The 24,116-nt window shown below is 43.4% G+C and overlaps 1 protein-coding gene and 1 pseudogene across 8 annotated transcripts in view; one reads left to right on the plus strand and one right to left on the minus strand.

Annotated features, from left to right (window-relative positions):
• LOC139390170 (myocyte-specific enhancer factor 2C-like) overlaps positions 1 to 24,116 on the minus strand; it is a 95,426-nt gene that overhangs the window by 36,589 nt on the left and 34,721 nt on the right. For all 8 annotated transcript variants that reach the window (XM_071137398.1, XM_071137396.1, XM_071137403.1 and 5 more), the window contains exons 2-3: positions 19,635 to 19,824; positions 1,756 to 1,959 (exon numbers count right to left, since the gene is read on the minus strand). In XM_071137398.1, the coding sequence (XP_070993499.1) occupies positions 1,756 to 1,959; positions 19,635 to 19,688 (258 nt within the window). In that variant the 5' untranslated portion in view covers positions 19,689 to 19,824. The remainder of the gene's footprint in view (positions 1 to 1,755; positions 1,960 to 19,634; positions 19,825 to 24,116) is intronic.
• LOC139390206 (uncharacterized) overlaps positions 22,705 to 24,116 on the plus strand; it is a 70,701-nt pseudogene continuing 69,289 nt past the window's right edge.

Here is a 24,116-nt window from a genome sequence, read left to right on the forward strand (position 1 = left end):
TAAGGCTATGGCCTCTTCAGATCGATTTCTCCCGCTGCGAGTCCGGTCTGAGCGAGCGGAACCCATGTCCGCCTCGAGATCACAGAAGCCAGAGCCACAGCACTACTCCGCTAGACTCTTTAGTGTGCTCCTCAGACACAGCTGTTTATGCGTTAGCCATCCTCCACTCGGCTAATAGAGCGCTTCAAAGCCCCTGCAGGTCTGGTCACGGGCGCTTGTTGAAACATGTGACGGCTCTCTTCACGGTCTCTGTAGGAGAGACTAATACACCGACTACAGTTGCCGAAGGGCTTATATGCAGAGACTGGATATGTAGGCTATGATATGGATACGAGTGTCTGCTAAATTTGTTAATGTAAAATAAATGACACGGAGAGCAGGCTTGTTATCTTTCTGCGTGTAGTTGGACATGAATTACATGCCGCTGCATGGTAGGGGAATTAGGGTATTTCATAAGAACACAAAGAGGCCTTGGGGGTACTACATACAGTACATTATATGTAAATACTATATTATAGATGGGCCGTATCTAGGCCTACTGGATAAAATGTGTTCTTAAAATAAATTCCACTGAAATGTATAATTTTCCAGTAATTAATACATAGCAATGCATATGACCAATGCATTTAACCAACATAATCTAATGCGTCTGGTAAGAGTACGTTTCAAATAGCAAGCAGAGCATATCTTAAGGCTACCAACATGATATATGGTACATGCCTCCTTAAATGCATTCTATGCTTATGAATACGGTCTGGTGTGTCTATGTGTTCATCATTAATGTGGAGAATGCTTTGAGTGCACTGTCTTTTGATAGAAGCTACTCCAAGTAGGATATGTTCCTTTTTTACTTGAAATGGTAAGTATATCAACAACAACAATGGAGCATGCATTCATTATTCTGTGTAATCTTTAATACTTTTGGAGCGGTCAGTAAACTTCACTAAGAAATAACCCTCTTCTTCTCTTTTATGTCTCCCTAAAACATAATGATCCTGTACTTCTGTGTCAAGGGTTCGTCTCGCATGTTATCTTTGCGTGTCTGTGTGTGCAGCCAGGTATGTGTGTTTGTGTGTTCGGGTGCCTGTGTCGGTTTAAGAGGGAACCTTTGTGTAATCTAAAGTCACTGTGTGTGTGTTTGTGTGTGTGTGTGCGCGTGTGTGTGTGTGCACGCTTGTGTGTGTGTGTGTGCGTGCGTGCATATGTGTTTGTATGTGGGCCACCAGGGTCAGGCAGATCAGCATGGTGACTGTTGTGTAACCAGGGTCACGTTGATCACGTTGGAGCATGTTGGCCTGTCCCCGCGGCCTGGTGTGCGGCTCACCTGACACAGCCATTTAACGTCCTCCTGAGCCAGGCTTACATCACCCATGTCCACGCCACGGCGACCTAGGATAACACATCCCCTGGAGCGCGAGTCACAACAATGCCAAGGGGACACTAACTATGGGCTAAATCTCACAGGGGCTGTAGGGCCTTACCAATGCCAGGGGAAATAGGGGCCTTACCGATGCCACGGGCTATAGGGGCCTGTCTCTATAAGACATAGCCCAAGGGATAGTTGTCTGTACACTTTGGATGGATGCCTTACTCTTTAGTAGTCTATGGTCATTGAGTATCAATTTGTGTGTGTGTGTGTGTGTGTGTGTGTGTGTGTGTGTGTGTGTGTGTGTGTGTGTGTGTGTGTGTGTGCGCGTGCATGTGTGTGTGTATATGTGTGAACATGTGTGGTGTGTACGGTGTCCGGGGACTCACCTCCACGATATCAGAGTTGGTCCTGCTCTCATGGGGCTCGTTGTACTCCGTGTACTTGAGCAGCACCTTGTCCATGTCGGTGCTGGCATACTGGAACAGCTTGTTGGTGCTGTTGAAGATGATGAGGGCGATCTCACAGTCACACAGCACGCTCAGCTCATACGCCTTCTTCATCAGGCCAAACTTCCTCTTCGTAAATGTCACCTAGGGAGAGAAAGACAGAGGGAGAAAGAAGAGAGGAGGAGAGAGAATGAGAGAGGTTACAGGGTGAACGTCTGAGGGTGAATTTAGGGGGAGGCAGGTTTTCAGCACTGGAATGTGTGTTGTGTTTTCCTTGTTGGGGGTTGGAATGGGGGGATTTCAGTTCTTGTACACCTGACCGGACCAGACCCCACTGTGTCAACACCAAACTGGATTTTCCCACATCTGATCCTACATTTTATTATTAACACATTTCATAAATACATCTAATTATTTTGTATTATAGAATAAAACACCATCCTTGACCTCTGTTTTCCTTCATAATGTGTGAAGAAAGAGAAATCTGGCGCAATCATAGCTTTTCCACTCATAAATCATGAAACTGAAGCTGCTTGAGAGAATTTCTCAACAGTCAGGGCTGTTCTCCACTGCGACCTCCCACTGAGAGGTTACTGTAACAGTCCATCTACTCGGGCAAGAAGAAAAAAAGAAGCTGAATAGAATTTTTAGGAACCGAGAGTGATCTGTCTTAAAGAGATAATGAGCCAGATCAGTTTATCATCTGTGGGCGACATCAAAGCATACTGCACTTTATTATAGAACATCTGAGTCTTTATATCGACCCCTCATATGATTGGAGCGTATCAACCGCTCGTTCACAAACAAACACACACACACACACACACACACACACACACACACACACACACACACACACACACTAACTCCATTGTGCGCTTGTGAGAGTACAGCTAAGACTTCTAACAGTCTTAGAGATGCAACTTTGTATTGGTAAAAATAGCCCAGGGGTTTGCTCGCTGAGCTTTGTTTTATATAGCGCCTGAAGCACCAGGTAGATATAAATGTTGCTCCACAGAAACCATGCAGGCAGTCTTCACATATAGGAACCTTTGTGTGTTTGTGTGTGCGTGTGTGTGTGTGCGTGTGCGTGTGTACGTGCATGCATGTTTGAGGCCCAGTGCCTCAGCACATCATCTTGAAACACACGCACGCACACACACATAAAAGGTACCATTTAGGTTTCCAAATAGAACCATGCAAGTTGTTTAAAAATCATGTGTCTGTTACCATCCGTGATAGTATAACACTGCTCAAATCAAATGAAATTGTATTAGTCATACGCCGAATACAACAGGTGAAGACTTTACTGTAAAATGCTTAATTTACGAGCCCTTTCCAAACAATGCAGAGTTAAAAAGTAAGAAAAGGGTGGGGGGGGGGGGACATGAATGATTCATGGGGCCCTAGCCTGGTAGGGTCCCTACATTTTTTGAAAATGATTTGTTTATCGTTTAAAAAATGTTAGACAAAAAAATCTGTGATGAAAATTAAAACGTATAACCATAATCAGATCAGGCATCTTTCTGCTTGACAGCTTGCTAGCTACAGGTAGCTAGCTGCCTACAGTGGACTCACTCGGCTCAGTCAGAGCAGTAATTATTAACATGATGATGATGAGCTACCAGCTATGGCTAGCTAATTAGCTATTATTTAGATATTATTATAACTGTATTCACCAATATTTGCGTGACATTTGTTAGCTAGCTAGACTAAAATTAAAACCTAAAATGTAGCCTACCTACCCATACTGTAGATGCTACTACTACTACTGCTGTAGACAAAAATCCCAACGTGTGCCGACTACATGAAGTTGAAACAGCAGACCTTGGAGGTGAGGCAGTTGTTTTGTAGCAGCAGCAGCAGCATAACTAAACCATTTTTACATTGTAAAGTAAGGCACATGATGACTTAGACAGACTTAAATACGTTTTCTATTTGATATATATACTGTTAAAAAGTATTTTCTTTCCGTAGTAGATTTTTAGTATGGTAACCTTTTTGTAGGAGCGAACATGAAACCTAGCATTCCCTTTGTGTACTCACTTCCTAGTGCCCAGAGAGCCCCAGGTAGGCAGGATCTCAGCAGAAAGCTGTCAGACAGACTCTGATGCAGAGGAGAGCAGGGAGGAGGAAGAGGAGCTAAAGAGTAGCAGCAGTGCCAGTGAAGGAGTGACAGAAGAGATTGAACAAGCAAGCAATGAAAGAAAGGAAGAGTATGGACAGTTTCGAAGTGAGGAAGACGAGGTTTTAGATGATCCAAGCACTGTGGCCAGAGAAGGCAATCTTCCTGCTCACTTTCTGGGTAAACGTTTTGCAGTGTATTGAGAATGGAAGCCTAATTCTTCAGTCAGGAAATATTTCTCTGGACACTGAAGCAGCTCACACTCAAGGCAAAGAAATACAGGCTCTGCGTAATCAATGGGGACGCTCTTCTGTCAGAAGCCTCCACGGTGGCAAATGAAATGGGTGTAACGACTCAGTTTCACCACGAACAGAGGAGCAGCCAGAAAAAAAATAAAACGTTTCCCTGATGAGACTGAAGATGACATAGCAGGTGAACAGAAGTCAGACACTGGATTTCGCAACACAGTGTTTTATATGGCTCTGGATAGTATAATCAAATCAAATCAAATTGTATGTCACATAACACATGGTTAGCAGATGGTAAGGCGAGTGTAGCGAAATGCTTGTGCTTCTAGTTCCGACAATGCAGTAATAACCAACGAGTAATCTAACCTGACAATCAGTAATTTGGACATGCGGTTCCACACGATTGCAGCAGTATGCGAGGAGTTTTCACCAACACTTACATTTAGGAAAATGATTGAAAACCAAATTAGTTTATCTTGCCACAAATTGAGAAGCAAGTACTCCAAAAGATCTCACAGGTGGATTTGAAAATGAAGTGCGACATATAAAGACGATACATGGTGCCACTTTTTTTCAGATGGTATTTTGTCCTGAAGAGCCCCTAAATGCCATCCACGAGATGCAGCGACAGAGCATTTATGGAGAGGTGTGCGTTGCACCGCGAATCTTCTGCACAATGCCTGTAACAGTTGCTGGAGGGGAACGTGCCTTCAGTAAGCTGAAACTTGTAAAGAACTATCTAAGATCTACAATGAGCCAAGACGGGTTGAACAGCCTTGCGATCCAGTTAGCTGCAAAACCAGTTAGCTTAGTAAATTAAACTTTAAAGACATTGTAAACGAGTCTGCTCACAAGAAGGCTCGACGCTGGGCTCTTGGTGCAGTGTAGCCTCGGAGTTTTGTTTACAGGGAACAAACACAAGGACAAATGCCTTAACCTGTTCTACCCAAGCCTGCCCGGGGATGGGCAAAATACTGTCATTTTCTGCTATGGTTTATCTCCTGCTGAACTTACTCAGGAATGCCCACCTAATGTCTTGACACTACAGTTGCAGTCTCACAGAAGCGTGTTCTCTGTAGGTACCACTTACAGTCCACATAGCTCAGGATAATTTTTTTATTTAGTGTACGTTATTTAGGCATATTTTTATGAATTATGCATACGGCAGAAGAGGGTTAGCCTTGTTTATAAGAATTCGTAATACAGTGCCTTGCGAAAGTATTCGGCCCCCTTGAACTTTGCGACCTTTTGCCACATTTCAGGCTTCAAACATAAAGATATAAAACTGTATTTTTGGTATAAAAACCAAAAATATATAAAACTGAAAAATTGGGCGTGCAAAATTATTCAGCCCCTTTACTTTCAGTGCAGCAAACTCTCTCCAGAAGTTCAGTGAGGATCTCTGAATGATCCAATGTTGACCTAAATGACTAATGATGATAAATACAATCCACCTGTGTGTAATCAAGTCTCTGTATAAATGCACCTGCACTGTGATAGTCTCAGAGGTCTGTTAAAAGCGCAGAGAGCATCATGAAGAACAAGGAACACACCAGGCAGGTCCGAGATACTGTTGTGAAGAAGTTCAAAGCCGGATTTGGATACAAAAAGATTTCCCAAGCTTTAAACATCCCAAGGAGCACTGTGCAAGCGATAATATTGAAATGGAAGGAGTATCAGACCACTGCAAATCTACCAAGACCTGGCCGTCCCTCTAAACTTTCAGCTCATACAAGGAGAAGACTGATCAGAGATGCAGCCAAGAGGCCCATGATCACTCTGGATGAACTGCAGAGATCTACAGCTGAGGTGGGAGACTCTGTCCATAGGACAACAATCAGTCGTATATTGCACAAATCTGGCCTTTATGGAAGAGTGGCAAGAAGAAAGCCATTTCTTAAAGATATCCATAAAAAGTGTCGTTTAAAGTTTGCCACAAGCCACCTGGGAGACACACCAAACATGTGGAAGAAGGTGCTCTGGTCAGATGAAACCAAAATTGAACTTTTTGGCAACAATGCAAAACGTTATGTTTGGCGTAAAAGCAACACAGCTGAACACACCATCCCCACTGTCAAACATGGTGGTGGCAGCATCATGGTTTGGGCCTGCTTTTCTTCAGCAGGGACAGGGAAGATGGTTAAAATTGATGGGAAGATGGATGGAGCCAAATACAGGACCATTCTGGAAGAAAACCTGATGGAGTCTGCAAAAGAACTGAGACTGGGACAGAGATTTGTCTTCCAACAAGACAATGATCCAATACATAAAGCAACATCTACAATGGAATGGTTCAAAAATAAACATATCCAGGTGTTAGAATGGCCAAGTCAAAGTCCAGACCTGAATCCAATCGAGAATCTGTGGAAAGAACTGAAAACTGCTGTTCACAAATGCTCTCCATCCAACCTCACTGAGCTCGAGCTGTTTTGCAAGGAGGAATGGGAAAAAATGTCAGTCTCTCGATGTGCAAAACTGATAGAGACATACCCCAAGCGACTTACAGCTGTAATCGCAGCAAAAGGTGGCGCTACAAAGTATTAACTTAAGGGGGCTGAATAATTTTGCACGCCCAATTTTTCAGTTTTTGATTTGTTAAAAAAGTTTGAAATATCCAATAAATGTCGTTCCACTTCATGATTGTGTCCCACATGTTGTTGATTCTTCACAAAAAAATACAGTTTTATATCTTTATGTTTGAAGCCTGAAATGTGGCAAAAGGTCGCAAAGTTCAAGGGGGCCGAATACTTTTGCAAGGCACTGTACATTCTTAATCTGAAACATGGATCATTGGTAATTTCTTCATTAAGACTGACGACAATACCATATAAAAAAAAAATAAGTCACCAATTGTGTAGTTATTTAGAATAAAGCACCATAAAAATATCACGACACACAGCTTCTGTTAATATTAGGAACCAAACATGTTTGCAATACTGTTAATATAGGCAAAGGATGAAGGTGGAAACTAGAAATCTGCACAATTGTAGTATAGAGCAGCAGAAGCTTATAGTTAGCACATTTAATAACACATATTGTTCAGTACGTTATTTTAATCTGAAACATTCTGATTTCTATGTTAGGGGCACGGTCGTTTTTTGTCATGTAGATATGGGTAAAAGTGACTAAGCAATCAGGATAGATAATAAACAGAGTAGCAGCAGCGTATGTGAAGAGTGTGAAAGTGTGTCTATGTGTGAGTTGTGTGTGTGTTTGTGTTTTGTGTGTGTGTGAGCGTATGTAGTGTGTGTGTATGTGTGTGTATATGTGTGTTGGAGTAGAGTATGTGTGAGTGTGTGGGTAGAGTGTGTGGGTAGAGTCAGTGAGTGTGCAAGAGAGTTAGTGCAAATAAAAAGGGGATTAATGCAAATAGTCAAGGTAGCCATTTGATTAACTCTTCAGCAGTCGTATGGCATGTGGGTAGAAGCTTTAAAAGACTTTTGGTCACAGACTTGGCTCTCCGGTACCCCTTGCCGTGCGGTAGCAGAGAAAAGTTGGGTGGCTGGAGTCATACCAGTGCAGTAGGTGAAACCCACTAGGTGTCTGCTTCATAAACACTATCCCGTGCTTTTACATTGGTTCTCTGCATGGAGGAGGAATCGGATTGGTTCACGACCCTGTGATAACATGATAATTACCTGGGGTCTAATAGGACAATAAGAAACATTCAAGTGTCGACTTTTCTGCCACCTCTCCAGATCACCAAGACTATAGATACTCAATTACATCTCTCCCTCTTCCCCTCTCTCTCTCTCTCTCTCTCTCTCTCTTTTCCTCTCCTTTATATTTGACTGGAGCAGGAAGCTGATGAGAGTGGAGCGAGAGAGAGAGATCTCCAGAACTGTGCCCAGCTGGTTGGTAATGATCGAGGCATGTTGATTAACTGAAGCGTTTGTCTCTTCTGTTCTCTACCGACACCTTACATGAGCCAAAAACACAAGAGCTAAACCTCCCCAATAACAAACCAATTACACTTGTCCTGAATACAAATGACTAGGAAGAGATTAGGAGCACTGCCAACTGTTTCGGTCTACTAGTGTGAAAGTTCTGGAGTCAAAAACTTCAGATATGGATGGACCAGATCAATGTACCAGTAAAGGAATAAATGTATCAATACAGATCTTTCCTACAGTGTCCTTCAGTGTATCATTGAGGTCTTCAGCAGCTGAGAATCTCTCAGGACTGAAAGAGGAGAAGAAGACGGATAGATATCAATAGAGTTTTGCCTTTCCTTTCCTGAAATGAAATCTGACAGGATGCACCACGGAAATCGAATATCAAATGACATCCTCTTCTCTACGATGATATGAGCAGCGCCATTCTGTATAGGCCAACCTCAGATGAACTACAGACCCTGTTCCAGCCTTCCCTCTCAGTTGGGGAATGATGTCACCACACCACAATGAGCTCCATATCGAATGGCCACCAAGGCTCAAGACAACAGAGGTTGAAAGAAGAGACAGGACACGCTTTCAACTCCCCTTCCCATGACGTATGGAAATAGGCTCTTAGACTTCAGTACAACTCAAATGATTCACCACAGAATGGCTCCGTTGGGCTTTAAATACCATGGTGACATTTACAGTCATACCAAAATGCTAAAAAAAACAAACCCCCGTTCAGACGCAAGGACCAAAGGCAGGTAGCGACTGGATGATTAACTGTCATAACAAGCCCACTGGAATCTATAATGCAGTGGGACAGAAATACAAACACCAAGGCTTAACTAGGCCTGCTGGCTGCTGGCTACTTGCTACATGACAAACTCAACAAGACACCACTCGAAGGTCATGTGAGGCTAGTTTGGAACACATCCTAAGTGGTGTCTTCCTCAGGTGGCAGGAAGTTGAAGGAACTTACAGGAAGTTGACGTTCTGGTGCCAGAGGCTTTAGGGAAAGGTACATTCTACCGGAAGAACAGTAGCTGAGCGAACATGCAGGCTCAGAGGAGGCATCACCCACTCACTTTAAACTTTTATTTTTTAAGTGGTTGATAGCGCACATGGCACAGTGGGGGTCTGTGTCTCCAGCTCATATTATATCCTAGAAACCAAAAAAATCACCTAGTAACACCTACATAAAAAATAACAACCCTAACCCATTCCATAATCTTCACACCTATACTGTACCTAAAAAAAACACACACACGTATAAACAGTACACACGGACACCCTTTCAAAGTCACATGCACCACAACCTCACACCTCACAAGGAACAATGTTTGTTTTGTATTTCACATGGAAATAGAAAATACAAGTAATGCATCTGATCAACCATATGTGCATGTGAATGTATCTACTACAACATGGAGTGGGTAGGCCTAGTTAGTGGTGGTGCATTTCACTGGTTGGCTTGCGAAACGCTGCACTGTGAGTCACTGACCTCACATAATGCCCACATGTGAACGCAATTAACCGTCTGACACGACCCTTGTGCCGGTGATGTCACCGTAGGCACTTCCTGTCGCTATGGGATCTCTAACCAATGTTCTGGTCCCCCTTTCCACTCTGTAATCAAATGTAGTCAGTTACGTTTGCCTTGAATGGAGTGTCCAGTGGAGGACTAGCAATATCTCCTATCCCATTGTCAGCAATATCAACATGCTAATAACAGAACATTGTTGTAGCACCTTTGCTGCTATCAGGGCTGGAGGTTTGGTGGGGAGAACAGTGTAAGCCAAACAAACTGTGAATGAGTGTGTTTTCACAGCAGAATTCTCAGGGGCCCTAGAGTTAGAAACCTATTGTTGCACAGAATGGTTCATGGTCTTAGGATGCACAGTGAGAATATACCCTGTGCATTAAAACCACCAAAGGCCTCACGATTTGGCATTGTCTGCTAGAGGACTTCAACGGGTCAGAGGCTGAACATCCTGCCTCCTCACATACTATACACCCTCCTTCCCTGTCCCCTCGTGACGGAGGGCATCAACAAATAGGACAAACATGTTTACCACAAGGAGCTCCATTTACCTACATGTACAAATGACCTCAACTAACCTGTATCCCAGCACATCGACTCGGTACCGGTACCCCATGTATATAGCCTTGTTATTGTTATTTTATTGTGTTACTTTTTATTGTTTTTTACTTTAATTTATTTGGTAAATATTTTATTAACTCTTCTGCAATGTTGGCTAAGGGTTTGTAAGTAAGCATTTCACTTATTGTATTTGGCGCGTGTGATAAATAAAGTTTGATTTGATTTGATTTGAGTGGCTGATTCTCTGCCGCATACGGGGGAGGATGAAGAGAGGGAGGGGGGGGCACAGGAAACACATTTGTATGCATTTCCTCTCATAACAGGAAGAGCCCGGTGGCTTCCCCTTCACAATGGCTTCGCTTCTGCTTCCCACCTCCTGCCTGCACTTCCCTGGGGGGGGGGAGGAGAAGAAAGACAGGGACCGAGAGCAGGCATTTAACAAAGCAAACACACACACAACATTTTGTTAAGACTCATGCACACCAGCACTCATTACCATGGCCCTCCTGGGGCTGTTGCGGTGACCGTATTACCGCCACACATGAGTCATGACAGCAGTAAAATTTCACGTGACCGTTGAGTCACGGTAATCTCCTCTTATGCCCTCAGGACATGTTTTGGAAGTACCCTAACAACCATTCGGGCCCTAACGGCCTGGTAGTCAGGGCTCTATAGTCCCTCTAACCACTCTGACGTCAATGCAAATACAATCGAAAATCACATCAAACACTTATCATCAAAAGAGTACGCCTATCATACTTTTAAAACTCGCCTCACTCTGACGATCAATTTGAAGAAAGATGGTCATTGTGGATGTTGTTTCAAAGTCTAACACGACAAGATGGACAGCGCTTTCTAAGGTGATGATTCATTCAAACACCCGTATGCATATTTGAACTTATACATATGCACAGGCTTATGAGTCCAAGCCCGAAAAAAATACCTGAATTAAAATTAAGATTGCAATACAATACAATACAATACATAGCCTACCGCATATTATGCATTGCTGAGAAACAAAGTAAACTGATTGAAGATCAGATTTTGAGTAATCGCCTTTGAGTGTGGACTATATTACTATGCATACTGGACGGACTGGGCTACCTTATGCTGTGCTTCAAAATGTCTATCCACGAGTCTGGGAGAGAATGTAATGCCATCGATGATGCTGTTGGTTCATTGATTGTGCAGGGCGGCTTACAATTCTGTTGAATTTGTATATGATTTTGGATAGCCAAGTAATAGGGATTTTTAAAAATATTTTCATCATTAATAGGCTGAAACATTACCTTTAGCAATACAGAATATCTCACCGCCATAAGTTTCCATCTCCTCCTCTCTCTGTCCTTTATTCCTTTCTCAAGTGTGCAGAGGGGCTGTCAACAGTTTAGTGAAATATGTTTCCTTGTGAAAACTGCCAATGTTCCCGAACCGTTTTCCCTTGGTTTCTCAAATTAAGCACTGGGTAGCTGCAGGAACAGGGTTGGAGAGCCCATAGCACACCGAGTTTCGGCGGAATTATCACCTGTCGCGTAGCGAGAGCCTGCTCTGCAAAACAGTGGTTGATGGGTGGAGTAAAATAAGTATTGTTATATTTATTTCTCAGCTGCTCTTACACTTAACATAGCCACTTCATATGCACACTTGCTCCGGAATGGGGAAAATCATCTTTCTATGTTATTCAGCTAAGTTAAATTATATTCTTCTGATTATAACATCATATAATATAAAATAATGTAAGGGGACTAATAAGCATGTCTGGTCTGCTAAAAGAACACACCTACAGACTATGGCATGGAGCATAGCCAGATAACATATTCTGTTCTTCTGACATACATTTTCTTCATATCACAATGTTTCTTTAGACCAGACTAAAATAAATAATGGGTTTATTGTGTTGGTGTTGTTCCATTTATTTATTCAACTTTTTAATTGTAGACGCTCCAAAGGCGCACGTCAGCGGCTTGAATGCAGCTTATATGCGTGGAAGCCTGGAGATGCTACATTTCATGACCGCCACAGCCCTATGCCCTCCACACAGACACTCATTGTCAGAAGCCAAAGCAGGAAGAGATGGACTCCTCACACAAAAGGATTAAGGAGAGGAGACCCGAGACCTGGGCTTGAACTCTCCTTCTGGGCCAAACAGGCTTCTGGAGATGCATGATGACAACAGGAGCTTTGTTCCAGCTCACATCTCTAATATATGCTTACTCTACTCCCCTGCACCACCCAGCACCCACCCACTCCTAATAGCCTGTCCTAGACTTTCAGAGTACAGCAAAAACAAAGGTCCTGTGCAAGAGATCACATTTGAACATTACAATTGAAGTTAATCAATTGAAGTCTATCAATAACTAATGTCAGATTTTTTGGGGGACATTACAATATGAAGAATGGCGAATGCAGAGACTGCATTGGCTTTTATTTTCCCAGAGGCACTGATTTCTGAGAAAAGCACTCCTGTCCGAGTATGGTCGTGCTCTGTATGTCCCTGCTTATTCTGTAAAACCACAAGTGGAAAGTCATATATCCACTGCCTGCTGGGCCGTGCAAGGGCCGTGTTGGTGGCGAGATTCACCAAAATAGCTTTTCCTTTTCATTCATTTGTGAGGATGAAAATGCCTCGTGGCACAGAGCTCAAGTTGAACGATAGAGGGGAAAGAAGGAAAAAGGAAACACCAATAATTTTATTTGGACTTTCGTGTGAATCGTCGAGAAACAAAAACGCACGAAAAGAGGACAAAGTAGAGAATGGCAGCACAAGAGGAGCACAAAAGAGGCAGATAAAAGAGATAAGAAGACAAAAGAGGGCATGAAGTGGAGGAAAGGTGAGGTATTTTTGCGAGCGCTCTCTGGGTTGAGCAGGCTGGCACAGAGGAGCCTGGCTCGCATAGGTAACGATCACTAAAAGAAAGAGATGAGAAAAGGTGGGAAACTGGGGAAGAGGAGTGCAGGGGTGACGAAATACCCTGAGGGCCTCATTATTTTCCTGCTGTTAATTTACCTTGCAAGCTTCCTCACCACGCCATTGTTGATTGGAGACACGGCACAATTGTCGTGAGTGAAAGAACCATGTCTCGTTCTGAGGTGCTGTGGTTGTCTCCATAAGAGAAAAATGAGAAAGAAGATATATCATTGTGTTCGCTTCTCTCTGAGTCCTGACTGGGGGGGATGTGATTGGGGAGGGATGTGATTGCTGGGGTTCAGCGGTCTACTTCCTGTGACTGATGACCTCATCCATGTTTAACCTATGGCCCCTCTAAAGGGGCTCTTCCCCTTTGCAACCCACCACCCCCACTGTCACACAAGCACGCACGCACACACACACACACACACACACACACACACACACACACACACACACACACACACACACACACACACACACACACACACACACACACACACACACACACACACACACACACACACACACACGGCTGAACTGTCACTCTGCATTACCCTCAATTATACCCAATTAGCTGGAATCCATGATGGCTGACCCTGGATATTAACGACAAGACGAATGGTAGATGTGTTTTCCTCAGTGTTTCTACTTAAATGTACTAGTGCTTGTGTGTGTTAAATACAAATGTATGTAAGTGTGTGTGTGTGTGTGTGTGTGTGTGTGTGTGTGTGTGTGTGTGTGTGTGTGTGTGTGTCTGCTCTCTGTCTGCGGCCCATGCGTTTATGGCACAGGGGGCTCTTTCATGTGCCCAGGGCTGGGAGAGGGTCTGAGTGGCCGGGGGGGTGGGAGCCAGGGCTCAAACACTGCTGCCCTCTGTCCAGAGCTCTGGGCAGGCATTCAACGCCAGGGAGGCCTGGCCGTGGTGCCCCTGCTCAGGGGAAGTGTTTCGGGGCCTGGGGGTGGCAGGCCAAAGTGGCCGCCCAGAGAGACGGAGGTTCCGTGCCCGCGATGATGGCGCCATGGTGGGCTACGGAGCCCGGTGGGTGGCAGGGTGGTGCTGACAGCCCTAACAGAACGGTGCCACTCAATAAAAGGCAGGGAGAGCAGGGGAGCGGACGCTTCTAGTGAGTAGAGGTGAAAGGCTCCCTTAATGTCTACATTGTGCCGCAATAGCAATGATAGTATGAAATGAGAGGTCAAATGTCGACAGCCACATCGGCCTGATTGCCCACATACCAGTCAGAGTGAAAATAAGATCTGCCTCTTCAAACTAATTTTGATCTATTCCTTCATATGTATGGATTGATTGTGATTTAGTGAGCGTTAAGTAGATTTTAAGTCATAAGAGTTTTGTTCAGGGCAGGCTGGGAGCTCGTTTGCATGAAAATAACACAAACATGCGAAGAATGTGGAGGCTAAAGATAACACCTCTGATGTTTATTTGGCTGAAGCGCACAGAGGTTTCCTCAAAGGGGAAGTGAAAATATGCAAAGGCCAGGCAGCCATTTCGACAAAAAAAAAAAAATGTTTCTGTGTGCCAAAGGCTTCTGTCTTGTGATGGTCACCTTCATATCCTTATTGCTAGGCTCAGACATAAGAGAACTGATGTCATTTTACCACCATTGCCATGTACGGCAAAAAGCAAAAGAGCTTATTCAAAAGTTGATTAAAAAGTTTACATCAGGATTTTGTATCAATATGAATGCAAATGATTGTGTAAAAAGGCTTGTGTAAAATGACTTACATAAGACCTCAGGTATAAACTGTTATATGCTTGTTCACTTTCTTTCTCTCTCTACCCCCTCCTCTTTCTCCCTCCTTCCCTCTCTCTCTGTAAGCGAAACCCGGATATCTGTGGCATCGATTCCCCTCAGGTGTCCTTCCTGTCTCCCTCTCTCCCCTCCTCATCCTCGGGAGCCGGAGTGCCTGGTGCGACCGGTGAGCCCGGTCTGCGGTGGGACAGGGAGGGAGGGAAAGGAGACTGAGATAACAGCAGACAGGAAGTGGGCACTGGTGCAACGTGATAGCCTTCTCCACTGAAACTCCCTGACCTCCTCCACACTCCCTCTCTCTGTCTCTCCTCCTTTTGACTACAACACACTGACTCCAATGACCTGTCACTGATGTCTGGGAACAACTGTAGATCTCCCAGAAAGTCAAGTAGGAAATAACAGTTTATGACAGCTCCACTCCCCTCCTCCTATTTTCACCAATCTTCTCTCTTTTTCTCTTATTTCTTTTGTCTCACTAATGAGCACTCAGTCCACCCAGCTGCAACAGCCACTTCAGGGGAGTCCAATTGATTTCTAGCACATTTTTATGTCAAGTCACAATGGCAGTGTGAAGAGAGCCCAATGACAGTGTTTATGTGGAGATATCATACTGTCAGAGGTTAGAGGGGTCAGTGAGCCACTCTGTTAGATGTTAGCCCATACAGAATGACAAGCACAGTAGAAGGATCTTAGATAGTCTTTCAACAACTGTGCTGGATGTAATAACCATTGAATATTGTGACAGTAAGTTGCATGGGATAATGGTTCACAGAGTGGTGAGGACTGGGGAGGGAGGGACAGCCTGGGTGTGTGTGACCTGTGAGGGGAGGGGGCACGTTAGCAGCATATGGATCGAATTGGACTGACAGGGAGCTGACAGAGTGGCGGTGGTCACTGGTGCCACAGGAAGTGATGGATTGTGGGCCTGGAGGGCAGAGAGAGAGAGAAGTTTTTCTCCATCCATTTCCTGGGTTGTGTGGCTAATGTTTTGTCGCTTTCTATTTCAATTAACTGTCCATTGAAAATCTCACCTTTAAAATAATGTTGTTGACTCATCTTATATTGGTTTGTGGCCAAAGCATAAATTGGAGAAAAAACACTTAAAAAAAACGCAAACTTACTTTAAGATCTGGCCACAAATGAAGCCAGCTGTGTGATATTGATGATAAATACTTTGCCTTTATCTACATTTTTGCCTCATATTCTAAAATGTATTAAACATTAAATCTAGAATCCTGAGTTTTACAAACATTTTAGGACTTATAAATTAAAGCTAAATACCCATTTATTCTTAAAAAATACAACTTGTAAATGCCTCATGAGCTTAGTTCAACTCTCATACCCCACCAGAACTCAAAATATAAGCTTGTTTTACTCCAATGGTTGGAAACAAAGTACATTTAGTCAAACACTGTATAGCCTCAAAACATGTTAAAACTATAATTTTGATATCATGGATGGTCAGTCCTTGTATCCATAGCTCTGTCTATGAATTTGAGAGTTGTTACATTTCTCTAGGTCCATCCCTCAGACCTTTGCCAAAACAGAGGTGGGGTGACCCTTTGTTATCACAAAGTATAGACTACCGATTGCTGTCCATGGTGCTGAAATTGCGACATATCTATGTGGCTGCATGCCTGTTGAATCGATTATAGGCTTTCTGTGGTACCAGAGTATGTATAGCATTTCATTAGCTAATAGCCATAAAATTATAGGTGGGCATATTTTATCGTCATTTTCTCAAGTCTTAACATTTCACGAAGCTAAACACAGTGTTGCAATGCTGCCACTTTTTGCCTGCTGGCTGGTGTCAGTATTGCAATTACGTGTTCTGTAATTAAAGTTGGAAATTCAAACATTGCAGATGGTTAAATATATGTTTGATGCAACAGCATACTAATCAGCTACAATAGATGTGTTAGAATATACAACTGTCCTGTATAGACAACATGAACCTGCATGACATGAGCCGTCCTCGCGTTCTCTCCCAGCTTGGATAGAAAGTTGTTGTGCGTAAAACCAGCCTAGTGCCAAACAATACAGTCAGTCCACCCTTAAAACACTCGCTTACTAGGGATTGTTTCATTATGCAGTGTACTATCTATATGCCGTATTTAGCTGCTATTTAGCTGCTATTCATGAACTTTTTTAAATAAAAAATGACACATCAAATAGCTTAACATTTTTTTTTTTAAAGTAGTCGGCTTGAGGATAAATTCACCCACTATTTATTGTTGAACTCAGCAGGTTTTGTCTGGCCAATACCCTGGTCTCCTTAAGTCCTCCATTTTTGTTTGTAAATGTTTTCACCACGGTCTGTATGTAGGTCCAGGTTGCGGGCCTGACTGTTTTCTCTACTGAGTATTTCCAACCCAGACAGTCTTTCCAGAGACATTGTGCATAATATTTCCATTGCGCTGCACACAATTTAAACTTGAAACTGAATGATGCATTCTAAGATATACCAGAGATAAGGGACTGTTCATATTGCAACCACACAACTCAAAAGTCGGTTCACCAGTATGAACAAATTCGGAAACAGCTTTTTTTGTTCAATCCCCCATTGAACTGTTAAAGATGATAATCCATCTGCCAATTTATTGGGATGTCCGGTATCCAAACAACCTGTCCCCAGAGCTTCCTATACATTTAATCTCTTTACGTGATGTGTTGTGAACGGCAATTAAGGAGAATGAGAGGTTCAATTAAAGATGTTGTAGAACTGCTTATTTGAAGCACCACTTCCTTCTTCCCAATTTCCCTGACGTTGCTATGGAAATCAAGCTGTTTTTTTTTTACCATCCCTGTAACTGTCGCTTCGCATGAAGAACTACCTAAGAAGCATTAGGCTCTTGGTCTGATTAGCACTTTTGGACACCTGAGGAAGCTCCACTCATTGCACTGGAGCCGTCGTAGTCTCGACCACGGCATTTGTTCCCTGATATCCCCTTATACCTTCAATCAGTAAAAATGGTTATTTTTCAAGACCTGAGTCACATTCCTGAAGCCAAAGAAACAAACACTTAGCTTCATAGTACACATGGAAATGAAAAAGGTTTATGAATGACTTTTTGGAGGGTTACTGTCCAAATGATTTAGAGCTTGTGCCCGCCCTCCTGAACATTTCAACTCACCACGCTATTAAAAAAAGGCCTTCTTCAATCGTGCTAGGGGCAACACTTCAGTTGTGAGTTTCACAGATCCCCCATCTGCTACACTAGTGCACGTTGTCAAGATCCAGCAAGGTTACACGCGTGGTTTGGCGATCCAGGCTTATGTGACGAGAACCTTGCCTGAGACACGAAGACGTGTTAGTTTGATGTGTCAGTTTGTGTTTGACATAGTCTAGTTTCAAGCAGGGGCGGACTGGCCATCTGGCACTTAGGGCAAGTCGCAACCAGCTGTGATCATCATAGAGGGGAGCACATCCATGCTCCAGAGAGTCTTAGCTTTCAGGAATGGGGTCATAATAGCTTAAAGTCAAAGCGGTTCAAATGCTAGAGCCAAATTCATAGAAGGTAAATAAATTCAAAATGGCTTCAGAAACCGCCTGAAGCTTCTGTTTACCACAGAGAGCATTTGAATCTATCTCTTCTCCTTTCCTAGCTGGCAAAGTACCAGGATGTTGTCACTGGTTTTGAATCTGAATTTAGAGAACTGAATTCATAAACTGAATCTGAATGCATCTGAGAAGCTGAATATCTTAAACTTTGGTTTACTTGAAATTATGGTTTGTAAACTTGATACATAGACAATTAATGCAATATGTATGTATGTATACCATTTAGAAAATGTATGTTTAAATATTGAATTTGAATATTCAATTAAATAGACATTTAATTTTAAAACTGAATGCAAATATTAATTCAATTCAGTTGAAATCATGAAATACAAGTTAAAATTGTGACTTCAACATTTCAAATACACTTTTGGTTGGCACTGAAATTGCTCCGTAGATTATTTACGTGCTGTGAAAAACTGATCAAATTAAGAAGTGCATCTCTACCGGGAGACGAAAACTACAGAAGCCCCAATAACTAGCTCAGCTACAGAGGGAGCATGTCCGCCTCTCAGTGCTCTCTCAGCTCCACCCACCTCTCTCAGCTCCACCCACCTCTCTCGGGCTCTGCAGTGTGTGGCAAGTAAATGCCACCTCGGACCAGCCCGTCTCTGTTTGGTTGTTTGTTTGTGTTTTCTACCACCCTTCCCCTCCCTTCCCACCCCCATGCATAGTCATATTAAACTGCCATGGCCTAAAGCGGGTGGCATGGTGTGATAGGGTATGAAAGGGTGTCACCAGTGTTTGTTGCCCGTTAGCCTCAGAGTGGGCCGCTAGCTTTAACAAAAACAAGACCCACTACTACCCCCAGGGTACCCATAGCAATCATCCTGCTATTTATTTTACCTTTATTTAACTAGGCAAGTCAGTTAAGAACAAATTCTTATTTTCAATGACAGCCTAGGAACAGTGGGTTAACTGCCTGTTCAGGGGCAGAACGACAGATTTGTACCTTGTCAGCTTGGGGATTTGAACTTGCAACCTTCTGGTTGCTAGGCCAACACTCGAACCACTAGGCTACCCTGCTATCCCACCTACACCCGTCTGCCTCCCCCCACCACCACCACTAAGACACCATCCTATCCAGACTCCCGAAGACTTCAGTCAGCACACCTACCGTCCTCTCTCCCAGGCCCACAATAAGGTGTTTCCCCACCCCCTCCTATACTCCTCCTCCTATCCACCCTCCACTCATCCATCCTCCCTTCTCCATGGGGCTTACCTGTCTGTTGCGTTCATCCATAATCCGCGTGATCTGAATCTTTTTCCTCCCCATCGTCCCGTCCTTTTCTTCTCTCCTCTCCCTAAAGAACGTTGCGCTTTCTCTCCTTGCTCTTCTTCTGCCTTTCCTCAAACTGCTCTTTCTTCTTCTTTACTTGCTCCGATCAATTCAAAGATTCCAGCATCCGTATCTGCATGAGAGAAAGAGACAGATAGAGAGAGGGAGAGAAAAGGAGAGAGAGAAGGAGAGAGAGAGGATAAACATTAAGTGAAATGAAATATGGCAACAAAAAAAAACAGGGGGGGATTGGTGGGGGAGAGAAAAGTCACATCATCGCAGCCACAGGGGAGGGTGAAGAAAGACAAAGAATCCGTCAACATGTTGTGAAAGCAGCGCTGTGTTTTTCACTGTTGATATCATGCAAATCAGGTTTGTTGCATTTCCGTGCCGACTATGAGGAGAGACAGTGCTGTCAGGCTCTCGCCTCGTTCACAGAGAGTTTGACAGTGTTTTGAAAGTGCTGCTAACTTAAACGCTCTAATCACCTACAGTGTAACATTACCTCCAGCCTAAGAAATACAGTTTGTTCCTCCCGAAAAACAGCAGTTTGTTGACAGAACGACAGCAAGGTATGACTAGTCTCGTCTACCTCCAATACGGTTCCAAAATGGGTACCATGGAGAATGGCTTGGATGCTGATATAAAACCTAGCCTTGCCTTGTTCAGACAAAAACACTATCGATTTTACCCTTAAAATCACAGCAATAGAGCTGATTCCACACAACCAAATTCCACAAAGAACATAACTTAAACCACCTGGACACAGTGTGTGTGTGTGTGTGTGTGTGTGTGTGTGTGTGTGTGTGTGTGTGTGTGTGTGTGTGTGTGTGTGTGTGTGTGTGTGTGTGTGTGTGTGTGTGTGTGTGTGTGTGTGTATGAGTGTGTGCGAGTGTGTTGTACCTAAGTCTGGGATATATGTGGTGGATTTTTCTATCTATTGTCATACTTGAGTAAAAGTAAAGCTTCCTTAATAGAAAATTGCCCAAGTAAAAGTGAAAGTCACCCAGTAAAATACTACTGAAGTTCTGTCACTCTCCTTGAAAAGCATCTACGCAAGAAGTGGTAGATCTGTTCTATGTACGCTATTTCTATGCGTCCCATTCTTACATTTAGTTTCTGCATCTTTTACTTTTTGGTTTTGAACACCAGCTTCAAACAGCTGAAAATACAATATTTTGGGAATGGAAAATATATTTCACAGCGGTTTAGATGGTACAATGATTCCCTACACTATACTTGCTTGTTTCGTCACATAAAGTGAAATACTATTAGAATTTTAGCTCCCAGGAAATGGCAGAGTGATTTTTGCCCAGTGTATCTTTAGGAAAACCAGACGGTGCAATTTTTTATGTTTTTTTTATTTGTATGGACAGACAGGGGCACACTCCAACCTCATTTACAAATGCAGTTTTTGTGTTTAGTGAGTCCACCAGATCAGAGGCAGTAGAGATGACAACGGGTTATAATGATAGTTGCATAAATTGGACATCAATGAGTGTCAGGGAAAACGTATGGGAGTGTAGTGGAATAAAACGAAAAAAAAATAGAAATAGTAAAGTAAAGTACAAATACCCCAAAAAACGACTTAAGTGGTACTTTAAAGTATTTTTACGTCAGTACTTTACACCACTGTCTGTGTGTGTGTGTGTGTGTGTGTGTATGAGCGTGCGTGCATGTGTGTCTGTCTGTTTGTGCGTGCGCGTCTGTTTGTGTTTGTGTTTGAGCGTGTGCAGTGCATGCACTCGCATTTGTGTGTGGGCTGAGCTGGACCGATGGTGTGTGTGAGAGTGAAATAGCTGACTTCCAAAGAGGTTGTGCATATGTGTGTGTGTGCGCTTGGGTAAGCCAGATCTCTGGTGCTTCTCTCCAGAGTGCTAAAGTAGGCCAACCCAATCTATCTCAGGGAAGAGCAGAAGAGCTGTTGTTGTGTTTTCTTTTGACAGTAGAGGTGATAACGTCCCTCGTTATGCAAATGAGCATCCCATTATTTAAGCTCAGTGCAATGCAGGGAGCTGTCAGAGCCGTCGTATTAAAAACCCTCCATCTACCTTGCTTTTTTTTCTCCCTCTTTCCCTCTTCTCTTTTCTCTCCTTTCTGAACCAGATTTCCAGCACCTGGCAGCATGAGCCGGATACATTGATGTGGAAGACAACACCGCTTCACCAAAAGACATGTCAGTCTTTCTCGCTCTCTCTCTCTACTGCTCACACACACACACATGTATGCATGCACACATACACACACACGCATGCGCACACGCATGCGCACACGCACACACACACACACACACACACACACACACACACACACACACACACACACACACACACACACACACACACACACACACACACACACACACACACACACACACACACACACACACTTCCCCCCCTATCTTTCCTTTCCTGTTTGATCTCCCTCTAACCTGAAGCCATGTGTTTACTAAGTGACATAAAGCACAGGAAAGCCCCTCCAAACCCCCATAGTGAACACACTGCTGCATGTTTGACCCTTCACTTGAGCGGAAACACAAGTCTTCCCTGTAACACTCCCATCTGATCTTGCTTTAGGAGCACAAGTGAGAATTATCCTCAGCATTGGAGAGCACAGGTTCAAAACACCTGTCCTTCTGCATGCCACTGGTGTGGCCATCTCTCCTGAGAGGTGGCGCGAGCGGTAATCTAGCCAGTTAGACATAGCCCATAGCCTGATGGCTCCTAATGGTCTCCCGGTTGACAGTTTCTCAGGCTTCACATGCTCATTCCAACATGGCAATCAAGCTTGTCCCCTTGAGTCAATTGGCGTGCCCGCGCAGAAATGTAATTAGCTTAATAAATAAATAAAAATCTGTCTGTTTAAGGTCGAGACTTCTCGTTTTTGCATGGGTTGCATCTCAACCCACCCAATTCATCAATGTCAGCGGTGTTTGTCAGACCAGGAGACATCCCGAAAATCGGTCTTGTCACAAAAACAATCGGCAGAGTCCTAACGGTTTGTGCTAGAAACTATGAACCCACTATGGAAAGCTGAGACTCTCATGAACACGACGGTGTTCTCTGTTTTGCTCTACGACCCCCACAAGTGTCACGGGACTTCTCTGAAGTCGGTCCAACAGGTGTGCCAACGTTTGTGCCAACACTCATGTGAAAGCCGAGACTCTCACGAACACGTACATGTTGGTTGTTTTGCTCTACGGCATCCACAAGCTTCACAAGACTTGTCTGAAGGTAACCCGTTATGGGGCTGTAAAATACATGGAAGTGAACGGGGGTAGTTCCACATCAAATGTATACACATCATTCCATGGTAAAATTACTATGAAACCATTTCCCGAGCTTTCTTATATTTTGTTGATATGTCTGTCTCTCTCTCGCTCAATTCAATTCAAGGGGCTTTATTGGCATGGGAAACATGTGTTAACATTGCCAAAGCAAGTGAGGTAGATAATATACAAAAGTGAAACAAACAATAAAAAATTTACAGTAAACAGTAAATATATATATATATATGTATGCATGCATATATATCATATATATATATGTGTGTGTGTACAGTGTTGTAACAATGTACAAATGGTTAAAGTACACAAGGGAAAATAAATGAGTATAAATATGGGTTGTTTTACAATGGTGTTTGTTCTTCACTGGTTGCCCTTTTCTTGTGGCAACAGGTCACAAATCTTGCTGCTGTGATGGCACACTGTGGAATTTCACCCAGTAGTTTATCAAAATTGGATTTGTTTTCGAATTCTTGGTGGATCTGTGTAATCTGAGGGAAATATGTCTCTCTAATATGGTCATACATTGGGCAGGAGGTTAGGAAGTGCAACTCAGTTTCCACCTCATTTTGTGGGCAGTGAGCACATAGCATGTCTTCTCTTGAGAGCCATGTCTGTCTACGGCGGCCTTTCTCAATAGCAAGGCTATGCTCACTAAGTCTGTACATAGTCAAAGCTTTCCTTAAGTTTGGGTCAGTCACAGTAGTCAGGTTTTCTGCCACTGTGTACTCTCTGTTTAGGGCCAAATAGCATTCTAGTTTGCTCTGTTTTTTTGTTAATTATTTCCAATGTGTCAAGTAATTATCTTTTTGTTTTCTCATGATTTGGTTGGGTCTAATTGTGCTGCTGTCCTGGGGCTCTGTGGGGTATGTTTGTGCCCCAGGACCAGCTTGCTTAGGGGACTCTTCTCCAGGTTCATCTCTCTGTAGGTGCATTATTTGGTGCTCTACGTTCTACACTGAGGATATTTTTGCAGAATCCTGCATGCAGAGTCTCTCTCTCTCTCTCTCTCTCTCTCTCTGCATAATGATCCCATTAACGCCTCAACAAAGGCGTGCTCTTCTTTCGCACCCTTGTGACAAAACCACACTCATGTGATGATGGTTTGGAGCACCACTGCGAATGACACGATCACGGAGCAC

Source organism: Oncorhynchus clarkii, chromosome 30 (genome assembly GCF_045791955.1).
Source record: "Oncorhynchus clarkii lewisi isolate Uvic-CL-2024 chromosome 30, UVic_Ocla_1.0, whole genome shotgun sequence".
Lineage (NCBI taxonomy): Eukaryota > Metazoa > Chordata > Actinopteri > Salmoniformes > Salmonidae > Oncorhynchus > Oncorhynchus clarkii.